The following is a 26,803-nucleotide window of genomic DNA, read 5'->3' on the forward strand; positions in this document are numbered from 1 at the left end:
TTTGAGCATTCCTTTACTAGCGTGCGAAATGAGTGCAGTTGTGCAGTAGTTTCTCTTTGGCATTGCCTTTCTTTGGGATTGAAATGAAAACTGACCTTTTCCAGTCCTGTGGCCACTGCTGAGCTTTTCAAATTTTCTGGCCTATTGAGTGCAGCGCTTTCACAGCATCATCATTTAGGATTTGAAAGAGCTCAACTGGAATTCCATCACCTCCACTAGCTTTGTTTGCAGTGATGCCTCCTAAGGCCCATTTGACTTCACATTCCAGGATGTCTGGCTCTAGCTGAGTGATCACACCATCGTGATTATCTGGGTCATGAAGATCTTTTTTTATAGCTCTTCTGTGTATTCTTGCCACCGCTTCCTAATATCTTCTGCTTCTGTTAGATCTGTGCCATTTCTGTCCTTTATCGAGCCCATCTTTGCATGAAGTGTTCCCTTGGTATCTCTAATTTTCTTGAAGAGATCTCTAGTCTTTCCCATTCTATTGCCTGATTAATCCTGATGACATCTCTGTGAAGTTGCCAGAGCAGTACTGTTATCTCCATTTTACAGATGAGCAGGCTGAGGTCTAGAGGAATCAGGAGGCTGCTTGCCTAAGGGCACCTGGCCAGTCTGTGGCAGAGAGACGACTAGACCCTGTGTTTCTAGCATGTCCGCAAGACCAATCTGAGATCTGAAGTCTCTAAAACCGCCAGGGACCTTTTATGCAACACCCGTGGTGAGCGGGTTGCCTCCGCCCAAGGACAGTGATTTTATCTCATGGTTGCCGTTTCCCCTTCTGTGTACATCCCTTCTGACACAGTACTGTCCCCCAGGAATGGGTGTGGCCCTGGGGAATGCTGAGAAGAGAGGGTGCCTTCATGTCCTGTGGAAAGGGGTCTTCCAGGGGTCAGCAAACCCTGCGTGGTCAGCCGACTCCCTCCAACCCAGAGGCCTCCTTGGCTGGTGTGCAAAGCTGGTCCTGCCCTGGTCTCTGGGCGTGAATAGAAGGGATTCTTCTCTCTCTAGTAAACACAGCCCCACATGCTTTCTGCAAGCTCCCTGGTGATTACTAGCATCTATTTTTAATTCATAAGCCTCCCCCACTACCCACACCCCTTGCCATTGTTTAGAAACCAGCAGCTGACTTTCAGCCCAGAGCCGGCCCTGCCAGGGGTTGAATTGCCCATACACCCTGGAGGCAGCTTCAGTTCCTCAGCTGTCCTGAGAGGCTCAGCCCAGCTGCTCCCTAGCAAAGGGGGGCACCTGGAGCCCCATGGAAGGCAGGGCACAGCAGAGGCTCAGAGAGGGGTTTGTAGTCCCAGGAGGCAGCTCAGCCTTGGTGGTGTGGTTTGCCTCCAGATCCACTTCGAGATTGTGCCTTAAATGATTCCCCTTTCAAAACAGACACAGATTGTCATCTCAGCCTCACCATTCTGCTTTCTACTATTGGTGTGACACTGAGCAAGATAACCACTCTTATGTCTGGAAAGCAGATACATGCACTGGGACACTGGCAGATGGGTAGGCAGTGATATCCGGGTTCCCCGTTTGCGAGTGGTCTTAACCTCTGGAAACCTGGGCCCTGGCGGTTTCAGCAGGAACCTCTGGTGGTATGTGCAGTGGCAATAGTTAGGCCGCTTGGTTCCTCGGCAGAGAAGTCTCACCCCTCTTCCCAGTCTCTCTTTTGCTGAGCAGCAATTCTTAGAAAACGCAGTGCACTGTCAGGAAAGCCTAGCAACTCTTCTGTCCTGCCTTGATAACTTGCTCCCAGACTTCCAGAGAGTGGATTCGTCGTCGCAGGGGTCCGAGACTCGTTTTGCCTTTCTCCCAAGTTGGGCTGGGTCATTGCTTCCCTCTTGGCCTCGTTCAGAAGCTCTCCATAGCTGTTGCTTCATGGAAGGCTTGAGCTGGGTGCCGCGGTGGGAGGGTCTCTGGAGAGGGAGAGTCTGGTATGCTCACAGCTCACAGCCGGCTCTGCCAGCCTGGCCCTGACCTTGCCCTGGTCATCCTGCCCCGTCTGTGCAGAGAGGCTGGTCCTCCTAAGGACAAGGCACGGCATGGGTTGGGGGGTGCGTGTCCAAAGCTCACAGAGGGTGTCCAGAGCCTTAGGAGACTGACACGGATTGCCCAGTGGCTGAGGACTGTAGCAACAGGCCAGTCTGTGGCCCCTGGCTTTGAGGGCAGGTGGGGTGGGAGAGAGGCCCAGCGCTGCGGGGAGGGCATGGAGATGATGTCGTCATGGACCTTCGCTGTGACCTCACGGAGGTGTTATCTCCAGGTCCCAGATGGGGAGGCTGGGGAGGGGCAGGGGCCTCCGCCCATCACGTAAACCAGAGCTCTGGACAGCCTGTTTGGTACACTCTGGCCAGATTTATCCAACAACATTTCCACTCTGCCCTGGTAAATAAGGGGCATAAACAAGCACCCCTGTTTATTGGCAGGAATGGCAAGTGAGGAGCCACCCTCAGTCCTAGGCTGCTGCCAAGAAGACAGATTTTGGCAGGTGTCCAGGGGCCTGGTTTATTTATGGCTGGGAGCCGGTTCGGAGGTGGGTGGGGCCCGCTCTGCTGAGAGAGGTTTCCGAACATGTCCCCCAGGCGCGGGGAGGCTGGCCTGTTAGTCAGCAAGACCTGCTGACATGTGTGAGCGGCCAGGTTCCCTGAGAGGCCGAGGGCCCCGTCTGCCCGCCCGTCCACACCAGCGCGTCTACCTTCAGAGCCGCGTCAGAGCCTGCGTGCACGCGGAGTCTGCCAGCCCGAGCTGGCCACTGGTGGCTGGGAGGACGGCTGCCCTTTCCCGTCTCCTCCTCTTCCCTCCTCGCTTCCTCTGTGTGTGGGGAGGCTCGTCAGACGGGGGGCACCCAGCCCAGCCCAGCAGCCTCTGGCTGCCGGCCGCTCGCCAGGCCCAGGCCGGTGCCTCCGTGCTTCGTCGTGAACTGCTGCCCCCTGTCTCAGTGATTGCTGCTGCTGCTGCTAAGTCGCTCAGTCGTGTCCGACTCCTAGCGACCCCAGGGACTGCAGCCCACCGGGCTCCCCTGCCCCTGGGATTCTCCGGGCAGGAGCACTGGAGTGGGTGCCACTGCCCTCTCCAGCCCCAGTGACTAAATGCCCCTGTTTCCCGGCGTGCTTGTGGGATCTGGCGAGCTAAGACGCTCCTCCTTTTGTCTGGTTGAGTGCCTCGTGTTCAGGTGGGATCCCTGTGCCCTTCAGGGGTTGTCTCCAATCAGGAGAGAGGCCAAGAAAACGGAGGACTCTGCCCCGTAATCCCCACTCTGGCAGCAGAGGTTGTACGCAGCAGCCTCTTCAGAGCAGGACTTGGGGCTCAGTTGGCCCAGGAGGCCGCCGGCCTCTGGAACTAGCCTTTATTCATCTTTTCCGCACTGACATCCACGACTCTTTCCAGACAGAAAGTACCCAGCGCTCCCCAGGTTAGCTCTGGCTTCTGGGAATACAGCATGCCCCCTGGGTACGGGGGTGAAGCTAGATAACGTCCAGCTTACCTGGCAAGGCCTAGATGGCATGCCTTCCCACCGCACCTGACTCCAAGCCCTGCCCCAGCAGGGTGAGGTGCTTCCAGCTCAGACACGGGTGGGAAGCCCCGTCAGGCCCAGCCTTCCCCCTCAGGAGCCTCAGCCCCTTGCACCCGGCCCAGTGCCCCCGGGGCGGTGTGCCCAGGGCTTGGGTGTCAGCCCCCAACGCCCACGCTGATGACAGCGGCAAGAGGAGGCTGTGTCTTCGGCTCCTGCTGACGGGGAGCCAGCACTGGTGGTGTGGGCCGGGTCCCGGGAGTTGGCCCGGGTCTTCCCCGCCACCGGGCACATTCCTCTGTGGACCCAGCACATCCCTGGGACGCGAAACCTGACCCTGGTCCCCTCTGGTGCCAGATGAGGCAATGGAAATACAGTATTGTTTACCCGATCCCTGTTCTGCCTCTTCTTGCTCTTCAAAGGCATGGTTTAGGCTTTGTACCTGTGCTGCAGGGCAGAGGACCCTGAAACGGGAGCAAGGAGGCTGCGCACACCCCACTGCCTTCCTTCCGGGCTCCAGGAACCCAGGGCTCCCCCGAGCTGCAGTGGGGGCTGGGGGCCGGGAGCGAAGTTCCGGAAACAGGAGCCTTCTCTGACCTCCATCCCTCTCCAATGACAGGCCCCAGGGTGCGACAGGCGGCAGGTCTGACTGTTCTCTGCCTCCCGACCCCTCCTCTGCCGCAGCCCCTATACCCGTGTCCTCCACACTTGGAGCCCCCTGCGCCTGCGGCTGTCATCTCTTTGGCCTTCCTCCAGGTCTGGATTTGGGAAGTGTGCTCGCTGTGTCCTTTCCAGCCTCTTCAGGTGCCCCACCACTGGGACCCCGAGCTGGGCGATAGCCATAGCTAGTGAATAATTCAGCATGCTCCGCAGAAGCTAAACCAGATCCTAGGTGATACTGTAACCAGAAGGCCTCCTTTGGGTGGCCGGAAAGGCGAGCCTGCCCTGCAAAGGAAAGTGCTCTGTAGTGTTAGCCTCATTATATAAGGTTTCCTCAGTGCCCGAGAAGGCGGCTTCAGATGCAGATACACTCTGGGCACTGTGCCTGTCTGCTGGCTCTGTGGGCACCCCCAGTCCATGCCAGCCCGGGCCTTCGATGCATCCCTTTGAGCCCTCCTGGCACTGGCACCGCGTTGGGCAGCACGCTGCAGTTTGCAGACCGCTTTGCTTCCACATACATTTCTCGTTGAATTCCCGTCAGTTCATGGTAAACTGTGATCCCGAGTCAACAGGATGCCCCAAGTGTTCTGTGTTTCAGCCCTCTGCTCCTAGAAAGGGGTCAGTCTAAATTTTTCTTGGCAAGTAGGGTGGGGTGGAGGGTGCTCTGCTTCCTCAAAACTCCCCCAAAAGGAGAGGCTGCTTCCTCTCTGGGTCACTTTCTTCCAGGCCTGTCCCCAGCATCGCCTCCCCCAGGGAAGCTGAGTGGCTGTAGGAGGCGTGGAATCATCCCTATTTCCTACCTTCCTGGCACCAGTTCTGATTTTCCTAGAAGTGGCCTTAGGTGTGTGGTCGTCTCCACTGCCCAGTGTCTGGCTCGTGACCGTGCCTGAGCAGGACTCTGTAGCATGAGTGTCCGTGGCATTAGGCAGGCTGGGAACCTGAGGGCGGGAGAGACGGCCCCCCTCCCTGGAAGCAGCTGCGCGGTGGCGTGGAGTGTGTGCCAGCAGCAGTCCACCCTGGCCTCCCCGGTCTGCTTTGCCGGCTCGTGTGGCCTATCCTCTCCACGTGCTCCTGGGAAATGCACCCACATTGGCTGTTCCAGTTCACCCTGGAGAAGATGCCCGTTTCTCCTGTGTGTTCCAAGAGGAAGCAGGGCTCCTGGGTGACTTGAGTTTCTAAGAAAGCGACTGGCTGGCTGGCGGTAAGAGAGAGTGTTAGGGGAGGGACTGCTGAGGACTGACCACTTCCTGCCCCTCGTTTCTGAGAGGTAACCCTGGAGCAGTAGCTCGCCTTTTATGGAGGAATCCTAACTGCGAGATTTTCACAGCACATTTGAAGCCTGAAGTTTTTTTTTAAGGCCTCACCTGGTATTTGAAATGACTAAATTTAGCTGCTCTTCAGCATTTGTCTTTGCTCCCAAAGCCTATGACTTCTCAGGTTTCCCACCCTTCAGAATGTGTGTGTGGTGTGTGCTTTTTTCCCCCAAGAGAAAAAAACTAAGTAGGAAGATTTGAAATAAGGTTTAAAATGTGTGTGGTGGGGGGGTGGGTGGGGGGAACCTGAAGAATAATAGTAAGGCCAAAGGAAGAAAAAATGGAAGGAAAAAGGGGGCACAGCGTGAAAATGAGAGGAAGAGGAAGAGGAAGCTAAAGGGGACCCAGGGAAAGAGAGGGCTGAGGCCTGCAGGGCGTGCAGAGGAAGGCCGGCCCCTTCCAAGACGATGGGAGCCCGTCAGTGGCCTTGGGACGGAGGCTAACGCGGGTGAGTGGAGAGAGCCAGGCACACCTGCGAAGGGCTGGCGACTGCCCTGCCCCGGTCAGGTGGGGCCCGCCTCCGCCAGGCCAGAGGGGAGGTGGCAGGGTGGCCGGGAGTTGGGGGCAGGTACCCAGGGCGCCTCCTCTCTGTGCGAGGACAGACGCTTGGGGCTCCTGTCTTCGCAGGGCCTGTTGCTTTAATGCAGCTCTTCCGCGTCCGCCTGTGCCCCTCCCAGCTTTGCTCCATTTGGGCAATATCCGCAGCTAGTGAATAATTCAGCGTGCTCCGCAGAAGCTACTCTCTGGCTTTGTCCCAGGTGCACGCTTCCACGCACCTCCTAGAGTGACTGTGGGGTGTGTGTATATACTCATGTGCAGGGGCCTCAGGACTCATGGATTTCAGTAAAACGTAAGATGTGTCAGGAATTTTTACTCATATTCCCCTTTGGTCCCCTTTGGTAGCTCTGGGAGGTAACAGTCATATGTACAGTTTTGCAGCTGAGAAACCAGGTTCAGCTGCAGAGGCTGCAGGCCTCAGCTCGCCCACCCTCTCCTCTGGCTCCTGATGCCACCAGTCTCGTCCCTGAGGCCTCTTTCTCCAAGCCGCTGCTTTGTGGGTGCTGCCGCCTCTTCTTGCCGTTGTGAAGAGGGGTGAACAGGGCTTGTGGAGGGTACATCAGGAGCAAGTTGGCGGGGTGCGGATTTACATCAGCCCTTCAGACCTGATCCTCGGCCTTGCCACTGAAAGACAGGTCTGCCCCCAGGGAGCAAGATTTTTCCAGCAACACAATCCCTTCTGCTGGGACTTTCCAAGCCCCGCTTTCATTTGCTCTGCCCAGCGCAGTTGTGGACGCTGCATCTCACCTGTACCGACCTGACCCAGGTCCCATAGCTGGTATGGGACCCGCCGCATCACGGTGCCCTGGGCTCCTGCTCCTCACCCCTAGAACAGGAAGCTCTGCATCCTCAACACGTAAGGACAGGAACCGACACTCCGGGAGAAGGGACCTCACCCCAGCTGGCTTGCCTGGCAGACGCCCCCGGCTCCTGTTTGTCTCCTCTCTTGCCCTGAGCTCCGCCCTCCTTTCTCCTGCTCCAGTTATTGTGCTGGTGGGTGAGGTGTCCCTGCAGGCGAGCTGAGCCTCCCGTCAAGGGGATGCCAGACACCTCCTCGGGGTCTTCCCTGGGGTGCAGTGAGTGCGCTCACTGGTGCAGTGAGGCCTGGAAGGGACTTCTTCCTGGTGTTTCTGAGCCTTCCTGACACCAGCAGCCGGGAGTGAGATTGCACAGTGTCGTGAGAGCCCCACCGCTCGGCTGACTCAGCCCCCTCCTCGCCTCTGGGCTCCTGCCTTCTCCTTTTTCCCTCCCACTGTTTCGCTTGTAAGGAAAGGCTACAAAGACTAGCTTGGCAGGGCCTAGGAGGGAGGGGGGCAGAGGAGGGACGTCTTGAGTGAGAAGTCCAGGCTGCTTCCGGGGCTACCTTGGACAGGCTGCAGCAGTTGGCGTGCCTTCCGTCTCTGCTGGGGTAGGTCAGGTGGTCTTTACACACGCCTGTTATGCTAGGCACAGTGAAGGGCCGGGTATAGTTACGATCTGACCGCTGCCTGTCTCAGAGCATTACAACTCCTTTACACAAGAGGAGCATCGTGCAGTGCCCAGAGAGAGAGAGAGTCTCTCAGTCACGCCCGACTCTGCGACCCCATGGACTGTAACCCGCCAGGCTCCTCTCTCCATGGGATTCTCCAGGCAAGCGTACTGGAGTGGGCTGCCATTTCCTTCTCCAGAGGATCTTCCCGACCCAGGGAATGAACCCGGGTGTCCCGCATTGGAGGCTTTACCGTCTGAGCCACCAGGGAAGCATGGAGTGAAAATCGAGGGCCTAGGCAGGAGGTCATTTACAGATGGGAGGAGCTGCTGAAAGCGTTCCTAACCCCATGTGTCCCTGACGCACATGCTTGAAAAAAAAAAGTTGCTCAGTTGTGTCCAACTCTGCAACCCCATGGACTGTAGCCCACCAGGCTTCTCTGTCTATGGGATTCTCTGGGCAAGACCACTGGAGTGGGTTGTCATGCCCTCCTCCAGGGGACCTTCCCGACCCAGGGATCGAACCTGGGTCTCCCGCTTGAGCCGGCCCCCAAGCTGGGATCTGTGTGTTGTGCCCTCGCTGGGCTGCTGTCCTCGCAGACCCCAGGTCATCGCCACCACAAATGTTTGTGAGGGTTCCCCCAGCCCGGGGTGTGGGGACGCGTGCTCTTGGTGTTTTGGCTGAGGGCCTGGCGGTGGGGCCTGGAGATAGCACTGGGCCCTTATCTGGGTGCACCTTCTTGAACCGGGGACCGCCCCGTCAGCATGATCCATGCCGATCCTTCATATTTAAGCCCCGAGTCCTTCGTCACCCCCCAGTGGGCACAGAATCTGCGTCATCTCTGGCTGGTGATCCTGCTGTTGGAGGCTGTGCTTGGACCCAGCAGACCCTGCACACCGCCGGCCACCCCGCGCCCTCCTCACGGCGTGCGCGCCCCACCTGTGGATCTCTGGCCCCCTCTGCTGGCCACTCGCAGGATTTCCTGCTGGGACTGGCAAGATGAAGTCCAAGGAAGAGGAGAAGGCTGTGAGTTTGCCATCCATCTTTTTATCTTGGGCGCTTTTGCTGAGGGGTGGGGTGAGGAATGGGAAGCGGAAGCCAGTAGTGCCCAGCGCAGAAAGTAGATTTCTAGGATCTCAGAGAAGAGAAAGTCCCCGGGTGAGGCTGGCTGCTGTCCTGCAGACAGCCACTGGAGTAGGAAGGATGTCTGGGGAGTGAGGGTGCCTTCAGCTGTGGGCAGGGCCGCAGGGAGAGGGGCAGAGGCCGTGTTGGGGTCTGTCAGGGAGCCCCTTCCAGGCTCCAGCCTGTATGGCTTTGAGGAGCTCGCCTCCGCCCTGGAAGCCTGGCTGGGAGGTGTGCTTCTGTTCTGAGGCTGATGAAGGGAGTCAGTGGTGCCGTGCCTGTTTGTGAGGGGGCTTTCTGAGGGCGAGAAGCGTCTGCACCCATGCATGAGAGGTGGGAGAAGCCGAGTATGCGTCTGGGCGGGTGAAAGAGGCAGGAACCGAGTCACCACGCGCTTTTGTAACCTGCCTGCAGGCAGGAGCTGCTGTCAGTCACACCCAGATGTCCTCCCGCACACCAGACTCAGAGTGGCAACAGCTGCACGGGCAGTGGGGGGGCGGGGGGGAGGGTGCCTCATTGCAGCTCGGTCCCCCTGCTCCGTGATCTCCCTTCCTCCTCCCAGATGGGAAGGAGCAGCTGTGAGCCCCAGGGCGGGGGGGATCTCCCCGAGCAATCCGCCCCTAATCCCCAGGCCTGGCCTCGGACTGGAGATGGCGGGTGCAGAGCCCGGGAGCTCCGGGACACCTGCCCGCAGAGTCCGGCTTCCCTTGGCCAGCCCCGTGCTGCCCCGGGAATGTGACCCTGGGGGCCCGGCACCGCCTGCGGATGGCTGGGCCCTCAGAGCCCCTGGCACCCCGTCGCCAGCCCGGCTGCGGGAAGCAGTGCCCACGCAGGTGAGGCCCGGGCGGGGGCGGGGGCAGGAGAGGGCAGTCAGTCAGAGGAGGGCAGTCAGTCAGAGGAGGGCAGTCAGTCAGAGGAGGGCAGTCAGTCAGAGGAGGGCAGTCAGTCAGAGGAGTGCAGTCAGTCAGAGGAGGGCAGTCAGTCAGAGGAGGGCAGTCAGTCAGAGGAGGGCAGTCAGTCAGAGGAGGGCAGTCAGTCAGAGGAGGGCAGTCAGTCAGAGGAGGGCAGTCAGTCAGAGGAGGGCAGTCAGTCAGAGGAGTGCAGTCAGTCAGAGGAGGGCAGTCAGTCAGAGGAGGGCAGTCAGTCAGAGGAGGGCAGTCAGTCAGAGGAGGGCAGTCAGTCAGAGGAGGGCAGTCAGTCAGAGGAGGGCAGTCAGTCAGAGGAGGGCAGTCAGTCAGAGGAGGGCAGTCAGTCAGAGGAGTGCAGTCAGTCAGAGGAGGGCAGTCAGTCAGAGGAGGGCAGTCAGTCAGAGGAGGGCAGTCAGTCAGAGGAGGGCAGTCAGTCAGAGGAGGGCAGTCAGTCAGAGGAGTGCAGTCAGTCAGAGGAGGGCAGTCAGTCAGAGGAGGGCAGTCAGTCAGAGGAGGGCAGTCAGTCAGAGGAGGGCAGTCAGTCAGAGGAGGGCAGTCAGTCAGAGGAGTGCAGTCAGTCAGAGGAGGGCAGTCAGTCAGAGGAGGGCAGTCAGTCAGAGGAGGGCAGTCAGTCAGAGGAGTGCAGTCAGTCAGAGGAGGGCAGTCAGTCAGAGGAGGGCAGTCAGTCAGAGGAGGGCAGTCAGTCAGAGGAGGGCAGTCAGTCAGAGGAGGGCAGTCAGTCAGAGGAGGGCAGTCAGTCAGAGGAGTGCAGTCAGTCAGAGGAGGGCAGTCAGTCAGAGGAGGGCAGTCAGTCAGAGGAGGGCAGTCAGTCAGAGGAGGGCAGTCAGTCAGAGGAGGGCAGTCAGTCAGAGGAGTGCAGTCAGTCAGAGGAGTGCAGTCAGTCAGAGGAGGGCAGTCAGTCAGAGGAGGGCAGTCAGTCAGAGGAGGGCAGTCAGTCAGAGGAGTCGGGTTCCCCACGCTCGCTCGGGGTGCAGCCCCTTTCCTCTGGTGTCTGCATGAGAAAGATGGGAGAGGGGGCAGGGCTGGCCAGCAGGCCTGCACGCTTGGGCCGCTGGACGCTGGCAGGGCCCTGGGGTTGGGGGAGGGGACTCCGGCATGGAGTCCTGCAGAAACAAGCAGAGTGTGTCACCCCACTCGGGCCACAGGAGCTGCCGTGAAATTAGGCGGAAGGGGTGAGCAGGCAGAGGGGATCGCAGGCCGCCCGCTGGACAGAAGGCCATTGTGCTCAGCAGGGCGAAAGGAGGCCGCTAAGCCGAGGGTGTGGTTCCGACCAGAACCGGGGGTGGGCCTCAAGGAAAGGACTGGCATCCCAGGGCTGGGTGAGAATCGTGACATTCTGCCAGGCAGAGTTGCCCCTAGGACCAGGGTGGGCGGGCACCCTTGGGCTGCCGGGGAAGGCTGATCGAAGCCTCAGTGCCCAGCTGCCTGGAGACCGTGGGCACTGCATGGAATGGGGAGGGGGTGAGTCTCCCCGTCTGTGTGGACTTGGCCCTAGGGTAAAGCTCCTGGCTAATCCGCTGAGGGCGGGGTACCAGGAGGACGGGGCGCTGCGTCAGGAGCCAGCCCCCACTCAGCGCCCGCCCTCGAATCCCTGGGCCCTCACTGCAGGAGTTTTTCATCCTCCTCTTCTCCAGACCCAGGTGCGTGTGTGCTCCTCCACGTGTGCCCCTTTATCTAAACACTGGCCTTCCTGCCCTCAGGAGCAGAGCCGCTTCGGCTCCCAGGCGCCAACGGAAGGTGGTGCCCTCCGCTCCTCACTCTCGCCTTCCCGGCCCTCCCCCGAAGGTGGTGCCCTCCCCTCCTCACTCTCGCCTTCCCGGCCCTCCTCCGCTGGCTTGGGCTGGCGGTCATTATGCTCCAGAGCTGGGGTGAGTGGCCTCTCACGCCTGCCTGTCCGTAGCAGCAGGAGAGAGCCCGCAGGCCACACCGGCTGATCTGGAAGAACGGGCCAGCCACCGACTCAGGGCCCAGGGTTGACGTCCTCCTCCCAGCCTGCTCTGGCCCGAGCGTCAGGTCGGATGGGAGACATCAGGTTGCCTCCCTCCCAGCTTCATCACAGAGGCACCTGCCTGTTTGGGCAAAGGGATGTTAGCCGGCCATGACTGCCCCTCTCCACCCTGGCCTGACTCCCCTCCCTTTCCTTCGGGGAGCCAGTGGAAGAGGAATCCGTGTGCTCTCCATTCTGAGAAAGGTGCTCAGATCACAGTCACGGGGCCAGGAGTCAGCAGATGGAGGCATCTCTGCTGAGTCACCCCGGCCCACAACCCCGTTACCCTTGCCTGCGGGGCTCTCGGCCTCTGCTGGCCCAGGCCTTGCCCAGAGGTAGTACCCTGCGTGGACTCGGCCTGCCCAGCCAGACCCACAGACAAGATGGGATGGACGCCTGACTCCATTGCTCTCCTCCCTGGAAGGGGCCCAGAGGCCACCTGGCCCAGGATGTCGGGGCCACCCTGACCTCCTAAAGGGAAGCAGAGGAGCCACACGCTTCCCCCCCCCCTTTTTTTTTTCCCTAAAACAGAACTTAGCATTGGCTTTTCAACTCCTGAACAGGGAGCTGAAACAGGAAGGCCCCAACTTCTGTGTCAGCCTGCCCTGGGGACCCCTTTGTAAGCAGGGAGCACTCTGTAAATGTAGGCAGGGCTGTTGTCCCCGCAGGAGGGGAGTTGCAGGTGGGGAGCCTCGGAGCACAGCTATGGAGCACGCACTCCTTGCAGGTGTGACTGTGCACGTGGTCCATCCTGAAGAATGTTTATGATGTACTGTTGCTGAGGAAACTGACCCCTGACACGCTAGTGCCCTTCCCCTCTGTACGGACGGGCTTCATGAGAGCCTCAGAGACCCAGGCTGCTGGGCTAGCACGTGGGAGGAAGACCCGTGTCCAGTGGGGTTAACCCGAGGACGTGGGCTCAGGCCCCGGAGGACCTGGGCGTCTTGGGAGGCCCCGGGGAGCCTGGGCAGGGAGCCCTGTAATCTGGCGGAGCGCCTGATCTGGCTTCACTGGGTGCTGCTGGAAGGGAGCAGGGAGGAGAGTCCGAGGCGCTGTGAAGCCTTGTATGAGGGGTCTCACCAGAGCACGGGGACGAGCAGGGAGAGTTGCATCCCAGACGCAGGCAGTGCCCCACTTTGGCTCTCCCAGAGCGCCCATCAGCAGTTCTGGGACCTTGGTGTCCATACCCTCAGCCCTGGCTGTCGGTCGCCCTGAGCAGGGAGCACCACTGCCTGTTGGTAGCCTCCTGGCTGGCTTGTGTGGGTCGGGGTCATGGAGGAAGCAGGGCTCACCCTCATGGTTCGCCTCTTCTTAGAACTTGCCCCGCGTCCGACAGCGCTCAGGGATTCGTCGTGGGGCCAGGCACCTGCAGAGCATCCGGCCCCTTAGATGGGAGAGTGGGGAGAGGAGGCCTTGGTGCTGGTGGCTGGGCCTGGACAGAGGGCTGGGGCCCGTGTAGCCCACCCAGCGCCATGCTCAGGGGCCGGTGGGCCCTGGGAGTTTTCTCCTGCTAGCGGCCTGCAGCTCGGTGATCTGTATTGCTCCTCTTTTGAGGGAGTGAGTTAGAGCTTCTGCTGTGTTCAGAATGTGGCTGTAAGAGGAAGGAGCCAGACACCCTCCTGCCACCCACCCTGTAACAGGACACGGGCTGGACCTGCAGTGCAGGCTGGCAGGTTGAGGACCAGGCCTCGCACACGCAGGCTGTGCCGCCCCGCCACCTCTGTCTAGCGCCAGAGCTCTTTCATCATCCCCAGAGGAATCCCGGGCCCGTTAAGCAGCCACTCCCCATCTCTCCCTTCCCCAGCCCCTGGCAGCCGTTATTCTGCCTTCTGTCACTAAGAATTTAACTATTCCGCACATTTCCTATAAAAGGAATGTGACCCTTAGTATCTAGTTCCTTTTACTTGGTGTTGCTGAGGTTCCTCCGTGTTGTGGCGTGTATCAGTCTTTCTTCACTCTTTGTATAGTCAAGTAATATTCCAGAGTGTGGCTGTACTAGTTTTGCTTCCCAGTGATCAGCGGACGTTTGACTTGTGTCCACCACCCTTTGGCTTAGTGCTGCTGTGAACACGTGTGCACCAGTGCTTGTTTAAACACCCACCTTCAACTGCTTGCGGGTGTACCTAGGAGTGGAGGTGCCGGGTCATGTGATAAGTCTGTGTTTAACTTTTTGAGGAGCCTCCAAACTGTGTTCCGCAGTGGGTACACCATTTTGCATTCCTACTGGCACGGTATGAAGGCTCTGATTTCCCCACATCCTTGGCAGCCCTTGCTATTTCCCTTTCTAAACCATGGCTGTCCCGGTGGGTGTGCACTGTCGGTTGACTGCGGCTTGTGTCTGTGCCCCAAGGCTGCACCACGGCCACTGTCCTCTCGGTCTCGTTTCATCCCCCGACAATCTGTCGAGGGGGGTGGAGCTGAGTCCTAGGAAAGTTAATGACGTGTCCGAAGGCAAATCGCCGGTGAGGGACAGAGCCAGCGTTCTAAGCCAGTGTCCACCCGCATCCTTCGTGCCCTTTCTAGCGGCCTGCATGGGTCCTGCATCCTGTCTCGTTGCCATTCTCCTTCATTTTTGGGGGGCAAATCCCATTCTCCTCCGGGGCTGCTTGTTACGGCCTCTTAACAGCTTTCTCATCTTTTTCTCCTAATGCTCTAGTTTTCCTTTCTTTGTTAAACCGTAATCCCTCTCTGAGCCTCTGCCCGTCTGTCTGCAGCCTCCTCGGCTCTCTTTCCCTGGGGACCCTGTTTTTCTTTAGTTCTAAAAGGGTGTTGCAGGCTTGGGGGATGTGCTGGGGGACGTGAGGGAGTGGAGAACTCCCTACTTGCCTCCCTCGGGGGAGACCGAGGAAGAAAGTGGGGTGTTTTGTAACCTGAGGTGACCAGACGCTGCAGGCATTGTAGACCTCAGTGGAGGGGCAGGAGGGAGCTGGGGCCCTGCTGCGGGACCCCCCGGCTTGAGTCTGGGCCCCACGACAGAGAAGAGGGCCGGCTGGTGAGGAAGAGCTCACCACCAAGCCCTGCTGGTTTCCTGGAGCGTCTGTTCTCTCATTCACGGGGATTTCACAGCCAGTTGCAACTCTGCTTTTCTACTTGTAAGCTAGAGAGCCGCCAGATCGAGGGGTAAAAGGCTCAGAGCTGCCAGGCTGGAGCCAGGACAGGCAGGGAATTTGCCTTCTTACACTCCCTTGTGATCCCAAGAACTTCTGCTTTCGCAGGCTTTTTGAGTCCCCGTCTCATTAGGTCTTCCCACACTCCTCCAGTGGGCGGACTGACGTGCTCCTCTTTATAAAGACGAGCCCAGGGCCCAGCTGAGCACCAGGCCGTGGAGCAGCCAGATCACAGTCGTTTCTGGTTGTTCTTTCTCCTGTGAAGGGAGCGGAAGAGAGGAAAAGTGTTGAGTCTCTTGGGAAAGCACCTTGGAAAGCGGCCTTATAAAGGGGTCAAGTTCTTTAGCACGCTACTGGCCAGGGACGTATCTTTGGCTGCCGTTGCTCACTCGCTGCATCGTGTCCAGCTCTTTGCCATCCCATGGACCGCAGCACACCAGGCTTCCCTGTCCTTCACTGTCGCCCGGAAAATTTTCTCAGACTCCTGCCCATTCAGACAGTGATGCCATCCAACCATCTCATCCTCTGTCATCCCCTTCTCCTCCTGGCCTGATGGAGTTTCAGCTCCAGCATCAGTCCTTCCAGTGAATATTCAGAACTGATTTCCTTTAGGATGGACTGGTTGGATCTCCTTGCAGTCCAAGGGACTCTCAAAAATCTTCTCTTAACACCACAGTTCAGAAGCATCAATTCTTTGGTGCTCAGCCTTCCTTATGGCCCAGCTCTCACATCCATACATGACCACAGGAAAAAACCATAGCCTTGCCTCTACTGGCTTCCCTGGTGGCTCAGATGGTAAAGAATCTGCCTGCAATACAGGAGACCCGGGTTTGATCCCTGGGTCAGGGAGATCCCCTGGAGAAGGGAATTGCTACCCTCTCCAGGCAATGGCACCCCACTCCAGTACTCTTGCCTGGAAAATCCCATGGACAGAGGAGCCTGGTAGGCTGCAGTCCATGGGGTTGCTAAGAGTTGGACACGACTGAGCAACTTCACTTTCACTTTTCAATTTCATGCATTGGAGAAGGAAATGGCAACCCACTCCAGTGTTCTTGCCTGGAGAATCGCAGGGACGGCGGAGCCTGGTGGGCTGCTGTCTATGGGGCTGCACAGAGTCGGACACGACTGAAGCGGCTTAGCAGCAGCAGCAGCAGCAGCAGCCAGTGTTCTTGCCTGAAGAATTCCATGGACAGAGGAGCCTGGCAGCTACAGTCCATGAGGTGGCAAAGAGCTGGACACAACTGTGTGACTAACACTTTCAACATCTTTTGTTACCTGAACGTTATTGACCAGAGAGGTTTCAATATCACTGTGCAGCAAATTGCCAGCCACAAGTATTAGTTTCTGCAAAAATCCCCGAATCAATAATGAGTTAGTATTAAAAGCTGTGTTGCATATAGAATTTAATTTTGTCTCATAGTTTCAATGATGAATGAATTTTTTGGTATCATCTTTTAAATACACTTCATTTCCTCCACCACACAAAGTTGTGCTGCCAGACCCAGCCAGCACAGATGAGTACCTGTGTGCCCACACTGTGCCAAGTGCCCTTGGACATCATGTGGCATGCCCCTCACCAGAGGCCTGAGAAGAGATATGAGTGTCCCCATTTTACAGGGGGGAAGACCGAGGGTCAGGAAGGTCCAGAGGCCGTCTGTTTGCCGTCACTGTAGGGAGCAGCACTGGAGGAAGGGGTTTAACTGCAGGATGCCGTTTGAAGTCTGTGATGCAGCGAGTAGACCTCGGGATCGGTGTGGGCCCCTCTGGTGTGCAAAGTCATGAAGATACCAGCACCTGGCAGAGGGCACAGGGACACGAGGAAAGTCCCGACCTTAGGAGGGATGGGAAGGGATGGTATTGTTCCCAGCATCCCCAGTGGCACCATGACCTGGGAAGGCTGGAGAGGAAGCCCACAGGGGAGCCTCCTGAGTTTGGCAGGGCTGTTGTTTTTCATGGTGTTTTCCAGTAACTTTGTACCTTGCGAGAAATGGAGCCCAGTGACTTCTGCCTGTAATTGGCACGGGCTGCTTCCGTTGCGTGAGCTGAAGGGGCCACTTTGTTTGTGTTTAACCCCTTCCCCCACGTATATCTCATCCTGCCCCCACCACAACATACACATAGAGAGCGAACGATCCGACCCAGCCGCTGTCCTGGGGTGTGCTGTGTGTAAAAATACATGGGGTTGAGCTATTTCCTGCTGCTTCCGTTGCTGCATGGTGATAAGACGCTTGGGGACTCGGCTGTGGACCAAGGCCCTCCAGAGGGCTGAGGGGAGTCCGGCCCTGGAGAGTGGGGCTCCAGGCCTGCCCGTTTCCATCCAGCCTGTCTCCCCCTCGCCCATCCTCTGTGCCCCTTCCTGCCCCTCGCTCCGCTCCACCCCCCATCTTGTCTCCTTTCTGGGCTCCTCTCTGTGCTGCCCTGATGCACCCGGGGAGCCCGCCTGCCGGAGAGGAAAAGGCACTGTCCTCTCCCTGCCGCCCGTTCAGCTCCTTCCACATTGGGCGGCAGGTGTCCCCAGGCCCCTCGCCTGGGCCCCGTGTCCCCCGGCCTGTGGGTGCCTTCTGGGACCCGAGTCCCCCGAGACCCCGCCGGCAGGCAGGGGTGTGCGCTCCTCGCCTGCTCCTCTGGGACAGGGCGGGCCCAGGCGCCCCCACCACCATGAAGTGCAAGAGGCTGCTGACGACTCCAGGGAGCGGCAAGGTAAGGGCAGGACGGGGAGAGGCATCAGCAGAACTGGGGAGCCTGCTGAGCCACACCCGGGAAGCCCACGTGGGAAAGTGGGGGTTACTTCCCAAGTGAGGCTGCGGTCGGCCTGAGAGAGAGGACTGCTCCAGGCAGGAGCCTTATTGATGCCTGAGTCCAGGGGAACAGTGTGTCTGCTCCCTGAGAAATAACCTGGAATAACGGTGAAGCCTCGGGCCTGCTTGGTCCATGTGATGGGGCAGCAAGAATCCTGGGCTGCCGGTTCTATCTTCCTGTAGCTGTTTATCCCCAGCCAAGTTGCTTGAACTCTCTGCACCGAAGGAGGCGCAGGTCTGCCCAACTGCATGGCAGGGACGTGGTAGGGATCAGGCAGGGGGCAGCTGTGCACGCCCTTCATAAATGACGGCGGGAGCGGATTCTGTTGCCGCTGCTGGGACTCTTTTGAACTCCTTCCTTAAAAATTTCCTATTCATCCTGCGTCCATTTTCCAGAGAGCGAAACCAAGTCCAGAGGCTCGGGGAACCCCCCTTCCCTCAGTTTCCTGATGGGCTGTAGCTTGCTTTGCTTGCCTTCCTCCCCAGGTCGACAAGGGGGACTTCCTGGCCCTGAACCTTGCCGGCGGCCCCGGCCATGGTGACGCCGATGGCCCCATCAGCTTGGACGTGCCGGACGGGGCCCCAGACCCCCAGCGGACCAAGGCGGCCATCGAGCACCTGCACCAGAAGATCCTGAAAATCACGGAGCAGATCAAGATCGAGCAGGAGGCGCGGGACGACAACGTGGCGGAGTACCTGAAGCTGGCCAACAACGCCGACAAGCAGCAGGCATCCCGCATCAAGCAGGTGTTCGAGAAGAAGAACCAGAAGTCGGCGCAGACCATCGCCCAGCTGCACAAGAAGCTGGAGCACTGCCGCCGGCGCCTGAGGGAGATCGAGCAGAACGGGCCGTCGCGGCAGCCCAAGGACGTGCTGCGGGACATGCAGCAGGGCCTCAAGGACGTGGGCGCCAACGTGCGCGCCGGCATCAGCGGCTTCGGGGGCGGCGTGGTGGAGGGCGTCAAGGGCAGCCTCTCGGGCCTCTCGCAGGCCACGCACTCCGCCGTGGTGTCCAAGCCCCGGGAGTTTGCCAGCCTCATCCGGAACAAGTTCGGCAGCGCCGACAACATCGCGCACCTGAAGGACCCCCTGGACGACGGGCCCCCCGAGGAGGCGGCCCGGGCGCTGAGCGGCAGCGCCACGCTCGTGTCCAGCCCCAAGTACGCCAGCGACGACGAGTGCTCCAGCGCCAGCGCCAGCTCGGCGGGCGCGGGCAGCAACTCGGGGGCCGGGCCCGCCGCCGCCGCCGCGCCCGGGAGCCCCAAGTCCGGCCCGCTGTATGGGGGCCCCGGCAACGTGGACGCTGTGCTGGAAGAACTGCGGGAGATCAAGGAGGGCCAGTCTCACCTGGAGGACTCGATGGAGGACCTGAAGGCGCAGCTGCAGAGAGACTACACCTACATGACCCAGTGCCTGCAGGAGGAGCGCTACAGGTGCGTGCGCCGCGCCGCCCCGCCGGTGAGACGGGCCGGATTTCAGGTTCAGTGGTGGAAGCAGACGCAGCATCTCCGAGCGCCCTGGGCTGCTGGAAGGGGCCAGGAGGAGGCCCCCAGGAGCCTTCCACCAGCTTCCAGGGCGATTGGAAGATAGGATGACTGGGCCTCTGGAAGGAGCGTTATGGCATCCCTACTTGAGTACATGGTGGTTGTGCAAAAGGGGAAACCGAGGCAGGGGCCAGCTTCTTATCTGGAGCGACTCTGGCTAAGAGCACTGACCCCAGGGGCAGATCACCTGGGTTTGGATCCCAGCTCTACTTTTCCCACTCTTTACCGTGGACAAAGTCCTTGCTCTCTGCACCTGGTGTCCTCATCTGTGAAGCGGGAGTAACGTGAATCCCGGCTCACAGGGTTTGTGAGGACTGCGCCCTGCGCAGCTATCTGGCGCAGTCCGTGGGAACGTCCGGCCGGAGCCGGCGAGCCGGCCTGGGATCAGCTGGAGCCCCCACGTCCTCCCTCTGCTGGCTCTGCTCTGCTCTGCGCCTTGCGCGTGGCGTTGGGCACTTGTTCCTTGGGATCCTTAGAGAGTTTGTCTTTAGATAGCTCTTTTCCTCCTTGGCATATTTGAAGAAGGATTGGAAAATGGGGGGAGAAACCTGCCTGAAAACTCAGTGCCCCCACGTAACAGTCGTCCTCTGATATCTGTGCCTTTGGGACAGGGATTGTGCGTCTGGGTCCCTGTCCCCAGGGGAGCACCTTAGCCCAGGCCCAGGCTGTGGACAGTCAGGCCCCGACCCTCCTTCCGTGAGCTCTGTGCTCTCAGGCAGTCCCCAGTCCCTCTGGGCCTCAGTCTTCTCGGATGAAATGTGCAGATGGTGCTGGTCCTTATCGGAAGGTTTGTGAGGAGGACCCCAGGAGGCAAGGTAGCTAAAGTGCCTAGCACAGAGCCCGCCTCTAAGAAGGGCTGTGTATATGCTTGTGTGTGCTAAGTCGCTTCAGTTGTGCCCAACTCTGCAACCTTAGGACTTAGCAGGCTCCTCTGTCTATGGGATTCTCCAGGCAAGAGTTCAGGAGTAGGTTGCCATTTCCTTCTCCAGGGGATCTTCCCGACCCAGGGATTGAACCCACGTCTCTTATGTTTCCTGCACAGGCAGGCGGGTTCTTTACCACTAGCACCTGGGGAGCCTGCTGTGTGCATAGTAGCTTTCTTGTTGCTGTTAAAATTGGGCGGGTCTGGACACAGGGGGTGGATTGAGTCCTTGTTGAGAGTGAGTGACATTGACCCTGGGGGAGGAGATGGGAGACTTGGGGAGCCAGGGCTGGCGTCACGTGTTCTCCCTCTGCCAGGTACGAGCGGCTGGAGGAACAGCTCAATGACCTGACCGAACTTCACCAGAATGAGATGACCAACCTGAAGCAGGAGCTGGCCAGCATGGAGGAGAAGGTGGCCTACCAGTCCTACGAGAGGGCCCGGGACATCCAGGTACATCAGCCCCGAGAGGAAGCTGGGAGCAGGCTGCTTCCGCCCCTTCCCCTTAATCAAGACTTCCACTTCCCCTCAGCCTCTCCAAATAGCATGAAAGGACCGGGGCCCCTTAGCTGCAGCTGACCACCCTCTGGAGGGGGGTGCCCTGGGCATCATCGCCTCCCGAGGAGCAGGTGGGGTTCAGACTGGAGGTCTCCCCACCCTAAGCTCACCCGCCCCTGTGCCCCTGCAGGAGGCCGTGGAGTCCTGCCTGACCCGGGTCACCAAGCTGGAGCTCCAGCAGCAGCAGCAGCAGGTGGTGCAGCTGGAGGGCGTGGAGAACGCCAACGCGCGGGCCCTGCTGGGCAAGTTCATCAGCGTGATCCTGGCGCTCATGGCCGTGCTGCTGGTGTTCGTGTCCACCGTTGCCAGCTTCATCACGCCGCTCATGAAGACCCGCCTGCGCGTCTCCAGCACTGCCCTCCTGGCCCTCGTCCTCCTCCTGCTCTGGAAGCACTGGGACTCCCTCACCTACCTCCTGGAGCACGTGCTGCTGCCCAGCTGAGGGCCCCGTGCTCCCCCCAGCTCCCCGCTGGCCCCTGCTGCGCCGGGGGGGACCCTGGGGCTCCTGAGTCTGTGGGGCATCTTCGTGTGTCCAGTTTGACCTCCTGCCCAAATTGTCCGTCCTGGCGACTTCCGCCCCCTTCTCTGTGTGTGCTTCTTCTGTCTGTTGCCTTTTCTTTGTTGGCCTGAAGGGAGCGTCAAGTGTAGCCCCCGCAGGAGGTGGGGGAGATGCCTGTGGCCACGCGGAGCTAAGGACCCGGATGGACTGTTTGGCAGGACTTCTCCCAGCAGACGCCTGGGGTCAGGAAGGCCGAAGAGAGCTTTCCTGGGGGGGAGCCCACGCAGGAGACAGCTGCAGCCCCGGCTCATGGAGATGGCCGGGATGAAGACAGGAGCACGGGTGGCCTCCCCGGCCCAGGAGGCTCTCAGCTCACCCCTCCCTCCTCCAGAGCTGGGTCCTGGGTGGGGCCCTTCTGGCATCTGAGGATGCCGGCTCTGCAGGCCGGGTGGGTGCAGCTTTGGGTTTGTGTTTTCCCTCTTCTTTCTGCTGGTCACTGGATCTGCTCTTCAGGGAAGGCGCCCCTGGGGGCCCCAAGCCTCAGCCCAAGCTCTTAGGGCTTTATTTATTTATTTATTTGTTTGTTCCTTGGTACCTTGTCCTGAGGTCCAGGGAGAGGGCCCCTGCCCGCCTCCTGGGTGCCCTCTCTGAAGCCAGGGCCGCGTCTTGGCCGTCGGGCACTTCCGTCGGTTTAGCTCTGGGTAGTCCCGGCTGGGGGCGGGGCCAGCCTCTTTTATACGTCTGTTGATTTTCTATGTGTGTACTCGTGTGGGGGAGGTCGTTGTGGCTGTATTTTTTAAGGCTCTGGAGTGTTGCGTGTGGTTTCTCTCCACATCCCAGTCTCCCCAGGGGCACTTCCGAGAAGAGAGGGGTTCTCTCACCAAAGGAGAGAGAACCTCTTGGGAACAGGGGAGGGGAGTGCCTGCCAGTTGCCGTGGACCTTCCCGAGAAATAAATCCTCCAGACTTTCAAACCACCCTGTCTAGTGTTGGTCATTAGGCTGTTTCCGTGGAAACCACCGAGTTGCTCCCAACACTCAAGTGTTCTGGGTAATGAGACCTTCTTCCTTCCTCTCAGATCTGACGTCGGCAGGTCCAGCCTTCCCGTTTGCTTTCTGCAGCTGAAGCGCTGGCCTTGGTGATAGGGGGGTGAGATGGTGCCCACCCTGTCTGGCCCCTGCTGCTTTCTAGGAGGAGGAGAATCAGAAGCCACTGGAGGCCCGGAGGACAGCAGTCATGCCCAGGCATGGCCACAAGAGGGCAGCAGTGTCCTTACTCAGCACGTCCTTGGGTTTCAGTCCCAGAGAGGAGCATCGGTTGGAGTTGGGTTGGCCTTATTAATGCTGTGTGGCTAGAGCAGAGGTTTGCTGGCTCACCAGGAGCCGGAGCATAGAGGCCAAGCCCATAGAGTGTCTGCCCTGACAGGGAAGCGCACCCGCGGAAGGTGCTGGATTCCCAGCTGGAAACCTGTGGGAGCTTGGTGGGCCCACCTGAGTCCCCTTGTTGTCAGCAGGAGACACCCCCGGCTTCATGGAAGTGTAGCGAAAGCACCCCGCACCCCCGAGACCTGGCTCACAGTCAGTGCTCCTGCGGCCAGTTCCCGTCTCTCTGGGCCTCAGTTTCCGCATCTGCAACATGGGTGGAGGAAGGGCTCTGACATCTGTGGTTCTGAAGGTCTGAGAAGTCAAGTCACAGCTGTACCCATGGCCGTGGGCTCCAGGGGCCTTTAGGGGTGAGGGACTGTGCCCTTAATTGGATCGGAGTGAGTGCTGGGCTGGCACCTCCAGGAGGGCAGCTGGACGGCTCAGCTTCACCTTCTGTAACCAGGCGGGAGTCTCACCCGGTGACCTTGCAGGGCCTCCCAACAATGCCATTCCTGGGCCCCGCACCCACCTTCTCTTCCAGCCACACATGCACCTCCCTTGGGGGCCACGGGCTGCTGGGCCAGGAACCCGCATTCCTGGGCCCGAGGTGGGGGGTGGCTGCTGACATTTCACACATTCCTCCCCAAGGTCAGGTGCCCTCTCTGCACTGGTTCTTCAATGCCACTGCCAGCTGCAGTCCACACCGAGGGGGAGGGGGGAGGGGGACATTCTCAGCAGATCCTGAGGCCGCAAAGCAAACAGCCCGAGGAGGGGGACGGCACCTGCCCACAGAGCCATCTTCTGCAAAAAAGAGGAACTGGCAGGCCTTATGTTGGCCTCTTTGTGACAAGGGGCTTCGTGCAAAGCCCAGCCTGACCAGGAGTTGAGTTTCCTTCTGATAGTCGCTGCCCTTCTGTGTTTGTGTCCGAGCCTCCCTGCACTCTGTAAACTGCGGACGAGTTGCTCTCGTTTGAACCCACCTGCCACACCCGCCTGGGCTCACAGAGTGAGACGCTGAATCAGGGCCCACTCTCCTCTGGACTGCAGAACAGCAGGCAGCCTTTGTCCCAGGTCGCGTGTCCTCTCAGCCCCAAGCCCCACACTGGGGTTCGGAGGGCTCGGCCTGGCTGGCACATTCCCGCGGCTTCAGCCACCCAGGGCGGGGGCAGAACTGCCTGGGGCCGGGGCTCCAACAGCACTTGGCGGGTAGCTGGCCAGCCTGGAGCTGGCTTGTTTGCTGTGCCAGCTGCGTGGAGACCGTGGAGCTGCAGCAGGTGCAGCCTGGGCCAAGACCAAAGACCTCTGACGGTAGGAGGCAGAGGGTGGCCGCCTAACCCTCACCACGCAGAGCTACTCAAGGGTGATTCCAGGGTGGGGAGGAGAGACCTGGAGCCCCGGGGTGGGGGAAGAGGGGAGCTTTAGCCAGGGCGCCTGCTGGCTCTGTGTGGCAGGGCCCTCAGGTGGGGTCAGCTTTCCCGTGTAAGAGCCTGGGCTTTGGCGCCTGCAGACCTGGGCTCAAATCCAGCACCACCACTCAGGTTAGACCAGGTCCCCGGTGTCTCCGTTCGCTTCCTCCTCTGCCCATAGGAACACAAACGATACCTGGCTCGCAGGTTTGGGGCGCAGAGGAGAAGACATTCTGTGTGTCAAGACCTTAGTCTGGTTCCTAGAACATGATAAAGGACTAATCCGAGGCAGTTATGACTCCTCCTCCTTCCTGAAGTCAGGGGATGTTCAAGTGCAGAACTGCTCAAGAGACGTCTACAGCGACCCCGCAGATACAAGCAAGGCCGAGGGTGACTCAGGAGATTGTGGCCTTCAACTCTTGAAGGCCTGGTTGCTGAGAACCTGCTTATTCCACACACCTTTACCCTAAGACCTATAGACAAATCCAGTCCCAAGGAATCAGGCCCCAGCCTGAGCCAGGACTAGGTGAGGCCTGCCTGGCCCAGGACCTGTGAGTGTGGGGGGCCCTGCCTCCCGCAGACCATGGGCCCTGGTGTGCACTTGAGAGCCCGTATCTGGAGGCTCAGGTTTAAGTGGACGCCCAGCCACTCGGCACCAGCTATGAGGCTGCAGGCCTCTGTCCTCTCGTCTGAAATAAGGGCGCCTGGGCTGGCTAAGGGGCAGGGCGCTCGTGAGGCTCCGAGAAGATGTGGAATGTGGGTGCCTCCCTCCAGGTTCCCAATCTCTCTCTGAGGCAGATGCCTGTAGAGGCGCTGCTGGGCCATCTGGGGTCCCCCACGGAGGAGGGCTCTGACCTGCTCTGGGGCAGGGCTTGAGAAAGTGACCGGCGGTGGCCTTCAGGCTGAGGCGTTGCAGCCACCCTCCCAGCGGAGCGGGAAGGAGGAGGCCCGGCCTCCACCTGGAGTGCTGAGACAGGAGAGGGGAGGGAGGGGAGGCTGGACTTGCCACAGCACATCCAGACCTGCTGGCAGGACCTGAGTCATCCAGCCGGCAGCAAGGACGGTCCAGGCCGGGGATGCCAGCGCTGCTTCCCAGCGTGGGTCCTCCCCGAGGTTTGCACCCCCCCGCAGCCCATCCCTGGGCCCCCACCTCCCAAGGCTAACTGTCCTGGGCCCAGCGGTGCTGGGCCGGCCACCCTGGCCATGACCCTGCCTCCGGGGAGCCACTCACTGATTGGCTCTGCTTCCACAGGAGATTTCACAAGCTCTGGGTGTCTCCCTGGGGCAGCAGGCCACCAGGGGTCCCCAAGGAAGGCTCTGACCTGCTCCGGGACAGGCCTGGGCAGGGCTTGAGAAGGGACAGCAGGGGCCCTCAGGCAGAAGTGTTGGAGCCAACCTCCCAAAGGAGCTGGGAGCTGCCTTGCTGCCCACCAGCTGCCCAGCCAGAAAGTTCTTTGATTGCCTTGTTCTTGGAGCAATTTCAGTGCATGGCTGGTAAGACCAGAGTAAAGGCTTTAGAAAGATCTAGCTCTCCGGCTGGTTGGAGCGCTCTGATCTCTGGGCTCCTAAGGAAGGCCGAATTCTGCTGCTGCTTTCTTGGGTCCCTTTGTTCTTTTTCGAGTGAGCCCAGCCCAGGCCCAAGCACTCAGAGTTGAGATGGAGGTGAGGAGGAGAGGACTTCCCATGAAACTGGGACTTAAAAAGACTCATGCAAGAGACAGGTCACCAGCACAGACCCGTCAGCTATCTCAGTCTCGTCCTCTCCTCATCTTCTCAGCCGGGCCGGGCCAGGCCAGGGATGGAGAGACCTGGAAAACAGCAGCGCGCATGCTGAGAAAGAAGGGGCTGAGCAGGGGTCCTGTTCCTTCCCCTCCGTTCGCTGGTCTTGGAGCTCCTATCACAGTTGGGCAGCCTGGAGTCCAGGTGGGTGGCCCCCAGTTTCCCTGAGCCTTGGGTTCAATGAAATTTAAGAAGCGCAGTTTTGAACACCTACTCTGTGCCAGGCACTGGAGACAAAAAGGAAAGCAAGATAGGGTCCATATCCATAGGGAGCCCATGGCCTAGTGTGGGGACACACACATGCACACACACGCACACACGTGCACACGCACACACACACACAGAGGCAGGAAGAGATAAACGCTGCGGCAGAGCTGGGGGTGGGAGGAGGCCCAGGGAGTGAGAGCTCTACTCTGAGGGGGAAGTTTGAAGAGGATTCTCTGAACACGGGACAAGCAAAGAGCGAGAACACCCGTCAGGCAAGAGGCAAGCAGGGGGAGTGTCCTGTAGCGGATGGTTTCGGTCAGGCCCTGGTTTCGCAGGTGAGGCAGAGGCATCACGGAAAGCTTGCAGGAATATGCAGTGTTTCAGGCATCGTACTGCCGGCCCTCACCCCCAGAGGGCAGATCACCTGGGAAAGCGGCTTCTAAGGCCGCTCCAGGGAGAAGGAGCAGAAAGAGGGGAAGGGAACCCCACTCCAGAACTTCTGAGGCTTCGGGGTCTCAGAGGGGTTGTCTGTGCTTGGAAGTGAGAGGGAAGGCACGGGGAGTTTGGGGAGATAAGGCAGGGAGAGCTGGGACAATCTGGAAAACTAGGAACTTGGGGACTCACATTCAACTATGCTGTGTGGTACCGGGAATATCACGCAAACTTTCTGGGCCTTAGGGTCCCTATGTTCACACAAATGGAGAATTTAGGATGGAGAGGCTGATAAAGCTGGTGAGTCTGGGAGATTCAGAATGTGTCTCTGTGAAGCAGGCTGGAGTGGTGGAGGGGAGGGTTGATTTGGGCGAGGTCTGTGAGCAGGAACGCAGGCAGACAGGAGTCAGGAGACTAGTGCTCCAGCCCTGGGGTCCTAACTGCTGATGCCCGGGGTGGGTGGGAGGCGGCTGAGGGTGCGTGGGAGACCTGGGTTGGCCCTGAAGTCTCTCCTGGCCTCCCTCTTACCTTCCCCTGGCAGTGGGGATAAAGATGAGAGAGGTGCCAGGGTTTTCTTCTCCGCTTGGTAGCTATAAGATCAAAAAGGAGGTGGCTTCCATGAGGCAGTCATCTGCTCAGG

General features: G+C 59.5%; 1 protein-coding gene across 4 annotated transcripts in view; it reads left to right on the forward strand.

The window, feature by feature from the left end:
* Positions 1 to 21,952, forward strand: part of TMCC2 (transmembrane and coiled-coil domain family 2) — a 38,774-nt gene extending 16,822 nt beyond the window's left edge. For 3 of the 4 annotated variants that reach the window (XM_069544513.1, XM_069544511.1, XM_069544512.1), the window contains 3 exons: positions 17,940 to 18,886; positions 20,237 to 20,372; positions 20,608 to 21,952. In XM_069544513.1, the coding sequence (XP_069400614.1) occupies positions 17,940 to 18,886; positions 20,237 to 20,372; positions 20,608 to 20,919 (1,395 nt within the window). In that variant the 3' untranslated portion in view covers positions 20,920 to 21,952. Of the gene's footprint in view, positions 1 to 8,157; positions 8,537 to 17,939; positions 18,887 to 20,236; positions 20,373 to 20,607 lie in introns of those variants that run through there. The other variant, XM_069544514.1, reaches the window with a different exon arrangement.
* Positions 21,953 to 26,803: the final 4,851 nt, after the last annotated feature.

Source organism: Ovis canadensis, chromosome 12, assembly GCF_042477335.2.
Source record: "Ovis canadensis isolate MfBH-ARS-UI-01 breed Bighorn chromosome 12, ARS-UI_OviCan_v2, whole genome shotgun sequence".
In the NCBI taxonomy this organism is placed as follows: Eukaryota; Metazoa; Chordata; class Mammalia; order Artiodactyla; family Bovidae; genus Ovis; species Ovis canadensis.